The sequence below is a fragment of the Thalassophryne amazonica genome, unplaced genomic scaffold, assembly GCF_902500255.1.
Source record: "Thalassophryne amazonica unplaced genomic scaffold, fThaAma1.1, whole genome shotgun sequence".
In the NCBI taxonomy this organism is placed as follows: Eukaryota; Metazoa; Chordata; class Actinopteri; order Batrachoidiformes; family Batrachoididae; genus Thalassophryne; species Thalassophryne amazonica.
In genome coordinates this window covers 4,596-14,137 of record NW_022986509.1, presented here as the reverse complement: position 1 = coordinate 14,137, position 9,542 = coordinate 4,596, and the positions used below count along the sequence as shown (strand labels likewise).

Genomic DNA, 9,542 nt, shown 5'->3' with positions numbered 1-9,542 from the left:
ACTGTTTACTTTTAAAATCAAACTGGATTCATTTTGAAGCCGATTCAGACGGACCGCTGCTGCCACCTGGTGGACAGATCATGAACGTGTCACAGCCAAAAAGAAGCACAACTACTCGTTTCATTAAGCCGGTTTAAAATTTGTGAACATTTTACCAAGAGGCAGTTGGTGATTTTTATGCCCCGAAGCAAACAGTTTAACATGAATTTTTAACTGACAGCTGAGACATTAAAGCAGTTATTTACTGAGAAACTGCTCCGCCCACTTTCTGGGGTCTATATGAAGGGGATTATATTTGGGCGGAGCCTATGAACTTTTACAAGTTCCTTCCTCCACCCCGATCCTGAACCGGAGTCTGGCCAGAAAACTGACCGTTTGATGTTCTGGACCTGCAGCAGAACTACGGCCTTGGTGCTGTTCAAGTCGCAGCTACAGAGAACTGAAAAATTTTATCTCCACATTTAGTGCAAAATTACTTAATTTTTTTCATTCGAGGATTGTGATCTAATTTGATGATTGTGATCAGAAGTTCATTTCACACTGCTGAGTTCTGATTAAGCGCAGACTCGGGGCGCCCCGGGCGCAGACTTCTACCAACACTGAGATCCTGTAGCAGATTCACATTTTGCTCCAGATGTTGATTCAAACCCACACCTCAGAGCATCCAGTACCTCCAGCCAGGTTCTGCTCAGAAGAAATCAGAGGTTCTATCAGCAGTGTTCAGTATTGGAACTAAGATTTATTGGAGCAAATATTAAAATCTTCACATGTACATTAAATACAAACTTCCTTTTCTATTTACAGCTGATCTGAGAGCAGCAGACTTTAGGGTTTAGAGGTCAGCAGCCGAACATCTCCTGGGAGGCGTAGGTCATGTACAGGAAGCCGTCCTCGTCCTGGTGGTCCTTGTAGACCTGGGCCATGGTCAGGGACATGCTGGCCAGACCGCCGTTACTGATGAGCAGGTAGAAGGCCTGAGTGGGCAGCAGGGCCATACGGTTCCTGAACCACAGAGACACGGGCCTCAGAACCACAGAACCAACTCTACTTTAAAGGACATGTTGAAGAGAATTCCTAACTCAGATTTCATTTTAGAGGTCATGTGATCGTTCCCGTCTGAACAGCCTGTAAACAGTCAAAACAAACTACGGCCTGACAGAAGCAAAGTACTTGTTAGTACTCCTTTTTCTGACAGCGTTTATGTCCCAGCGAGCTGTTGAATGAAAGTGCCAATGTGAAGAACGGAGCCGCGGATTAATTGCATTTAGTTTATGCAGGTGTGATGTCATGACTACTCTTAAAAAAATATATATATATATATAAGAGTTGGGGTGAAGTGTGCCGTCTCCTCTGTACGGAGCACTGAACCGCGCGGTGCCCGTGATGCTCATCAGCTGAGCTGGTAGAGAGTCGTTACGGCCTGACAACGTGTTGCGACTCGCTCTCCGCTCTGCGGGACTGAACGCCTGAGCGTCAGTCGTATGAATGTTCAGTAGTTTCATGATCTGATGTCATGTTTGTTTCACTCGTTCATTGTGGCGTTTCTGCGTTTGCTCAGACTGACGTCACTCGCCAAGAAAACATTTTCTGGAAACGTACCTGCTGACTCGCAGAGCGAGACGTTTAATAATTAGCAGTAAGTGCATCAGCGACCACGTGTGCAGATCCATTTACAATCAGGGACACTGAAGTGTTGAATGCATGATAACGAGACGCATCCTTTGACACGCAGCGCTGCTTCAACACCAAACAAACCACTGAGAACTGAAGCCACATGGAGACACTATCAGGACAATTAGTTTGACAGGAGATGCTCCCCACTCAGTCGGGGGGCTGATCTAATTTCATAGTCAAATTAAGTTGAACTTGTCCAGAGAAACTGCTGTCCTTCTGTCCATATGAAGAAACCTCCCATGTCCTACAACTCAGATCTTTATACATTAATACTGGAGGTCAAAGCTCTGCCAGACAAAGTCTACACAGACGCATTTGGGTGATTCTTAGACTACGGGCACTTATGTCCTTTGAGCATATTGTATGAAAAACAGAAAAAAAGGGGAAATTTCACACTTTTATAGTTATCTTTACAATGAAAGTGTGTTAAGAAATTTGTTCTAGTAGTCTATGATGACTTTTTCACCTTTTTCAGCATCATTATATGCAAATATTGCCGTTTTGTGCTTGTCCCACACCCAGACTTTTGATCTTCAATGATAAAAATGAATGGTAAAGAAACGTTTTTTCTAATGTTTTAAAATATCTCTGAATAAAATATCAGTAAAATAATCAAAACATAATTGGGGTATTCAATGTCCTACAACTGTTGTGATTTTGTTTTTAAATGTAGTTGTCCCACACTATTGCTGTAATTTCCACCACAACACTGTAATGTCCCATTAAACAGTTTGTATGAAAGATTGTTTGGGTAGTTTCTATGGAGATAAACAGTGACATCAGAGCACATGTATATAGCGCCAAATCACAACAAACAGTTGCCCCAAGGCGCTTTATATTGTAAGGCAATGGTGTGGTAGAAGTTACATTTACAAGGCCAATAGTGCCCGTAGTTAAAGAATCACCCATTTCTGATATTTATAAAACGCTATCACTGAATTTTGGGTTTCAAATAAATTTACAAGAAGCCCTGAAATGCTCACAATGCCCACTAGATGGTGACAAAACCGACTCAAATGTGCAGCAAAATCTTAGATATTGGTTCATTTGAGAAGTTTCCCTTTTAGTGAAATGATTTTAAAAAAAGAATCAGCCAGTTTTGTCTCACTATTATTTTCATTAGACTTCCACACAGAGGGACGACGGATGTTTACCTGGAGTTTAAGTTAACCAGATCAGCTTTTCCTTAATCTTTAACCTAAACTCAACCTTAAAGCCGCACGGCTCCAATCAGGAAGAGTGTCAGCTGAGATGTTATGATGCCACAGTACGACAAAAAGGTCAAACATTGCAAATCACACACACACTAAACAGGCCATGTGCAGCAGCATGAGCTTTGACAGCAGGTGGCGCTCTACTTTGAAGACTGCAAGTTTTAAATTTGTTTAGTAGTAAATGTTAAGACTTAAAAAAAAAATCAGGTAAATGTTTCAGAGTTTAGAAGTTTGAAAATTTAAGATAAATGTTTAACAGACTTGGCTCCGCCTGACAAACTAAATGATACGTCACCCCGTTTTAAGTTTAAAATTCAAATTAAAAAATCCACATTACATTTGCCACATTAACACAAGCCAAGAAGACAGTTTACCAAGTGGGTGTGGTTTATCAGGCTCCTCCTCCATTGCTGGGACACTTAGCCACACCCCTTTGCAGAAAGAGGCACTTGACTTTTTTCTTAAAAGTTTAGTGCTGTGCAGAACCAGCAGTTTGACATGTGGACACACTGATTTAAAAAATAAAGAAAAAGATCAACTTAATTCAGGAAAAGTTGAGAGTCTGTGCTGACATCTGCTGGCAACGCCAAGCATTACACTTCTAAACAAATTTCGCAACTAAAGAATCTGAAATCAGCAGGTGTGGTGGCCAAGTGGTTAATGTGCTTGGTTTCAGTGTGGAAGGTTCCCAGTTCAAATCCCACCCCTGCCACATTTCCCCATGTAATGTGGAATTACGTCAGGAAGGGCATCCGGCGTAAAACTTGTGCAATTCAACATACAGATCCACCCTTGGATTTGCTGTGGTGACCCTGAGTGCAAACAAGGGAGCAGCCGAAGGGTCTTACTAAAGAATCTGAAATCACAGCAAAATCACTTACTCCACAGTTTAGTTTTATTACTTTTAATCCTCTGATTAAAACCATTTTTTTCTAAAAAAAATAAAGGCAAGAAATGAATTCATATTAATACTCAAAAACCTGAGAATATGGTATATAGAAAACTCAAACTTAGAAATTTCTGAAGCTGTAGTTTTACAGATTAAAAAAAACTGAGCTTGACTGATCGACTTGTGTAGATCAATAACCAGTCTGTCAGTGAGAGTTTCTGCTTTCTCATCATGACATCTAAACTCAAGAACCAAAAATAAATCTGTGACTAATTCAGTCATTTAGTGTTTGGAAACTGGCAGGTTCCTCCAAAAACTCAAATCATGAGTTAAAAAACAAAAAAAACAAAAACAAACAAACGAGACAGCTTCAGAATAAAGTTAATTCAGATTCTTTAGCAAGATATTTTCCACTTTCGCACTGAATTAAGTCTCATTTACATGAAGTTTTTACAACTTTATACCAAAAACAAGACAACGAAAAAGACATTCAGTGACAAAATTAACTCAAATATGAATTTGAATAGGGGAGACTGGGGCTGGTTGTTAAAGTTTTTTTTTTAAATCACAGAGGAAATGTGACCTCGTAGTGATAACAGTTTGACAGTGGATTTGTCTGACCAGCTGTTACGTTTATTGAATCCTGATCAGGTTTCAGGAAATTAAGTGATCCTCCTTCAGCTTCCTGACAAAATACTGAGTTAAGACAGTTACTGAATTTAGAAGTGTTTAATAAAGAGATTTGAGGCATCTAGTGAATTTTCTTTGTAAGTGACTCTAGTGCCCCCCCCCCCCTTAGGTTAGGGAAGCAGAAAATGTTAACCCCCCCCAACAAAAAAACCCATCACCAACCTGATGACACTTTTGTTCTGTTCCAGCTCTCAGACTCCATCTCAAACTGATTATCACAGGTAAGTTATTTGGGGACCAAAACATCCATGTGGATCCTTCCGGAGCCGTGAACACGGATGCTTCCGGAGCGGCGGCTCACTCACCTGATGATGGCAACAAACTGGGTCATGGTGAGTTCATGAGGAACCAGGACACTTTGTTTTGTCCAACAGAGGAAGAAACTTTTCCTTTTCATAGCGCTCAATTATCACCTGAACAAATAAAAACAAACAGGCAACTTTATTTAAAATAAAGACACACCTACGATGCTGCGTTCAAGGACAGTTGTACATCACACTCACTGGGATTTTATTTGGGAATTTGTTCCTGATTCCTGCCACTTCTTGTTTCCTCGTTGCTGCACAAATAACAGAGTTAATTTAAAAAACAAAACAAAAACAGCCAGTGTTCTAATCTTTACTGATGACATCATTGCTTACCAAAACTCTTCCTTTGTTTGAAGCGTTTGTTCTGCAGCTGTCTGTCAAAAGGAGGCATACTGACTGACTGACTGACTGCTAAATGAACCACGTGCTGCTCTCAGCAGCCTTAAATAATCAGGTGATCAGCTGGTGATCACATGACACAGTGCACCAATCAGAAGCCTCTCTGCCCTTCAGCCTCACAGGAATCAGTTGGATCAAACACCAATTAAAAGGTATTTACTGACAAAAAAAAAAAAAAAAAAAAAAAAAAAAATCAATACAATTGTCAGGATCAAATACGGGATTTACTGATTGGCTTCAGCAATCAATCACTCAATCAGTCAGTATAGAAAAAAATTATACAAATGAACGTTTAAAAAGAAAATAAAAATAAAATAACTATAAAGAAAAATTAAACATACATAGAAGAATTAACGAGAACACTGATGATTTTGATTGATTACAGCGTGTTGTTAAGTGGGCGGGCCAAACCATGTTGACTGACAGCCTCTGACCAAGAAGAAAAACAAAAGTAAATAAAAATTTCAACATATATTTAAAATGATTAAAATGACATCAAAGTAAGCAACTCTTTGTGACCAGAAGATCATCGGTTCAAATCCCTGTCAGACCAGAAAGTCTCTCAAGACCTTTAAGCAAGGTCCTTAATCCATGTATATAATGAATGTCTCGGAGGGCATCCGGTGTGAAACTTGTGCCAAATCAACATGCGGCAAAAGGGGAGAACCCAAAAGAACTTATTGTTTCTTAATTCTCTTTAGCTTTAAAATGAAAAACAACTTTTATTTATTTTGTTAATATTATTTATTATCATGTAATTTTGTAATTTTATGTTCCTGCCTGTGCTCTGCTTTTTTGAAATGCAGCATGCATACTATGTGTTCCAGAAGTGAAAAAGAAGTCAGCAGGTCACAGGAAGTATTGTGCTGAGATAAAAACAGTCTGATTCTGTAGCTTGTTTTTTAAATTAAAATTTAAAACACATCTCTTCTCTTTAATTTAGAATTAGTTGGTGCTTGTTATTACAGCCAACATTTATTGTTTGGATTTCTAACTTTAGGCTGTTTCCCTTTGCACAACTTAGTTTTTTTTTTTATTAAATACTGTTTCACCACACGCGCCATTTCCCTTTTTAAATTACACTTTATGTTTTCTATGTAGGTGAGTGGAGTTCTCGTATTTTGTAAAGCCCTTATTACACACTGAAGGACCTGACGTGATGAACTTTATATTTTTATTTTGAAAGGTAAAACGGAAGTGCTGCTGCGGTTTCCGCTCCGTTACCTTGACAGCCCGCCGTCAGCTGACAGCTGCTGTCCAGCGCGCGCTCTCTACATGGACTAGGTTTGCTTTCGGAGGAATTTTAACTAAAGCGGGTCACAGCACCGGACCGAGTTGGAGCCACGTCAGGCCGGTCCGGTCATGGACGAGCAGGCGGGCCCCGGTGTTTTCTTCAACAGCAACAACAGCGCTGCTTTTCCCGGCGCTGCCAGCGTTAAAGCTCCGCAGGCTGCCGACGTGGGCGGCGGGGAGGCGGCCCGGGCTCAGTACAGCATCCCGGGGATCCTCCACTTCCTCCAGCATGAGTGGGCCCGCTTTGAGGTGGAGAGGGCGCAGTGGGACGTGGAGCGGGCGGAGCTGCAGGTAGGCACCGGCTCCGGTTCCTTTAGCGGAGACTGCTGTGTTTACACCGGGAGGACGATGCACCAAACTTCCCTTAAAAATGTAGACATTTCTCTTCTCTGTCGCTTATTTTCAAACATATCCGTTGTAAAATAGATTTTAACGCTTAATTTATAGGGAGACGTTGTCTTTTTTAATTCGACGGTGATATGAGCGATAAAAATACAAATTTTCCGGTGATATTTGAACTTTTCGGGGCCCTCTGCGTTATTACCTCGTAGTTAATGTGGCGGAACGTAGCGCTTGTCTGCGCAGAGAACATGACGCACATTTATTGTTTAAATGGGATTTCTACATGAATATGTCCTTTCTGATGATTATTCACAGCCGAATTGAGGAACGTCGTCCACTGGTCCGTGAAAATGTATGACGTTTCTTTTGTGACGCTTCTTTGCTGATATAAAGCTCAGTCACCTAAAAGTGCCTCTTTTTAAAACGAGGTTTGCTTTTAACGCTGTTACCCAACCAGGATAGCTCCAGCTGAGATTTCTGGACCAGTTTTATTATAGTGACTAGAATGTGAAAAGTTGTTGCATACAATCGTGTATTTATTGTGGATTTCTAATCAATACAACATTTCAGTTTGATAGATTCAGAGCATAAAGTCCTGCCAACAAGCCCGTAGATCCATTATCGGACAGACAGCGCACTTCCGGCGTCTTCTCGCCGATATGGTTAATTAACCTCGTTAGTTTTTTGTTAAGGTTAATTAAACTCGTTAGTTCTGTTGTTGAAGCAGAACCGCTTGAAACATCGGTGAGCACTGGTAAAGGACCCACCGTGAGCTGGACGGCTCACAAAAATGTTCCATATTAGCAGCTAAGTGATTGATTGATTGATTCATTGATTCATCGATTTTATTGTATAATAGGTAATTCTGTCAGTGGCAGAAAATTTAGCATTAAAAACTTCAGTAAAATTTATTTTATGAAACCTAGATATTTTTTGTAAAATAAAAAATTAAATCATAATTATGTCATAATGATTGAATAAAATGTTACATATAACAGTTTCATTCAAAATTATTTCATTTATAAAAATTCTGTATACAGTGTTCTAAAAATTTTATAAATTGTATATAAAATTATGTATAGAATGTACATAAATTAATTTAAACTTTTTATATAGTTCACTGATTCTTTTTATCATTGGTAATTCTGTAAATGGTAGAAAATGTTCAAATGTTTAGCAAAATGTAGATTTTTTTATCAAAGTTTGATGATTTTTGTAAAATTATATATAATATTTAAATCAAATTGTATAGGAAATATTGTTATTCAGTTATTCTGTAAATGAACGTTTTGCCTGAAATTACACAATAAAAACATAAACATTTCATTCAAAATTATGTTATTTATGAAAAATTCTGTGTTAATGTTTTAAAAACTGTCTATAAAATTATGTATGAATTGAACAAAAATTAATTTAAGTTGATTGGATGATGATCTTTATTTTGCAATCTTAGTGTTATTATCCGTTATAGCGGCTCATGCTTGTGTCATTGGGCAGTTTGAGGTTAAAGGTTCAATAAAACTTATTGCGTCGTTACAGGAAATTCAGAGTGCACTTGCTCTTTGTTAGTGGTGGCCAAGGGGCTAGTGCAGTTGGTTTCAGTGCAGAAAGTTCCCTGTTCAAACCCCTTTTCTCCATGTAATGCAATATGGAGTTGCATCAGGAAGGGCATCTGGTGTAAAAGATGTGCCAAATCAACATGTAGATCCACCTCGGATTTGCTGTGGCGACCCTGAGTGAAGAAAAAATCAAGGGAGCAGTTGAAGGGCCTTACTTAGTCACTTTTTGTTAGTGCAACAGTGCAAAGCATCATGGGATGCATCATGGAAATGCACTTCTGAAAATGTTCTGTGAGGCATAAAGATTTGCATGGATGTGTTGCCCCATCAGACCCCTGAAATGTCACATTTGTTGGGCGGGTTTTTCCTGAAGCAGCACAAAATACCATCAGTCCGGCATTGATGTCTGCCCCCGTGGAGGCGGCGTGGAGCTGGTTCCATAACACTCATGTGAGTTCACATCGTGCACGTCGCCTCCTCATGTCCAGTCTGACAAAACAACTCCGGTGTTACATAATAACAGCAGAGCAGAGTCGAACTGTGACGCCAGCTCGTCCATCACGGCCTGGCCAATCACAGCAGGTCTGAGGTTGTTCTGTACGGGTGTGCGGTCCAGCTGATAAGAGCTGCTCGATGAGCCACATTCCTGCAGCTGGTCAAGCTGGAAACCAGTTTCAGCCGGAAATCGATTTGTGACAGTCTGCACCGTGGACCGGCACCGCGGTGCAGACTGACTGTCACCAGAGTCGGACCCATGGCGCTGCCTCTTCACCTGCTCGGATGAGGATGGAGATTAGTCACTTCATTATCCTAAAAGGAAAATCCACGTTTTGTCACATCCGCTCAGCTCCACCGAAATGTGTATTGCAGGTGTCTCAAACTAAAGGGCCGGGGGCCACAAACGTCCTGTGAGCCAACAGTCTGCAGGTCACAGAGTGTCACTTCACTTCACCCACATGATGTCCTGAAATGGTAACATTATTTTTAGAAAAAATGAAATTTATATATATGTGTGTGTGTGCGTGTGTGTGTGTATAAAATATCTTTTTAAAATGTCTGGAGGCCAGAAGAATCAAGTCCACATAAAAGTTTGAAAGTTACGCTTTCACAAATGCAGCAGGAGGGCGTCTGCAGCAGACCTGCTAGAGACTGTCCATTTGGTTTAGGTAAGGGG

At 40.2% G+C, this 9,542-nt stretch overlaps 1 protein-coding gene across 1 annotated transcript; it reads right to left on the bottom strand.

The window, feature by feature from the left end:
- Window positions 1-738: 738 nt before the first annotated feature.
- Window positions 739-5,184, bottom strand: LOC117506260 (microtubule-associated proteins 1A/1B light chain 3C-like). Its single transcript, XM_034165758.1, is given in 5 exon segments — window positions 739-1,002; window positions 4,773-4,822; window positions 4,824-4,880; window positions 4,971-5,026; window positions 5,109-5,184. Coding segments are annotated over 5 exon segments (384 nt in total). The 5' UTR covers window positions 5,167-5,184; the 3' UTR covers window positions 739-839.
- Between the last annotated feature and the right edge of the window lie 4,358 nt (window positions 5,185-9,542).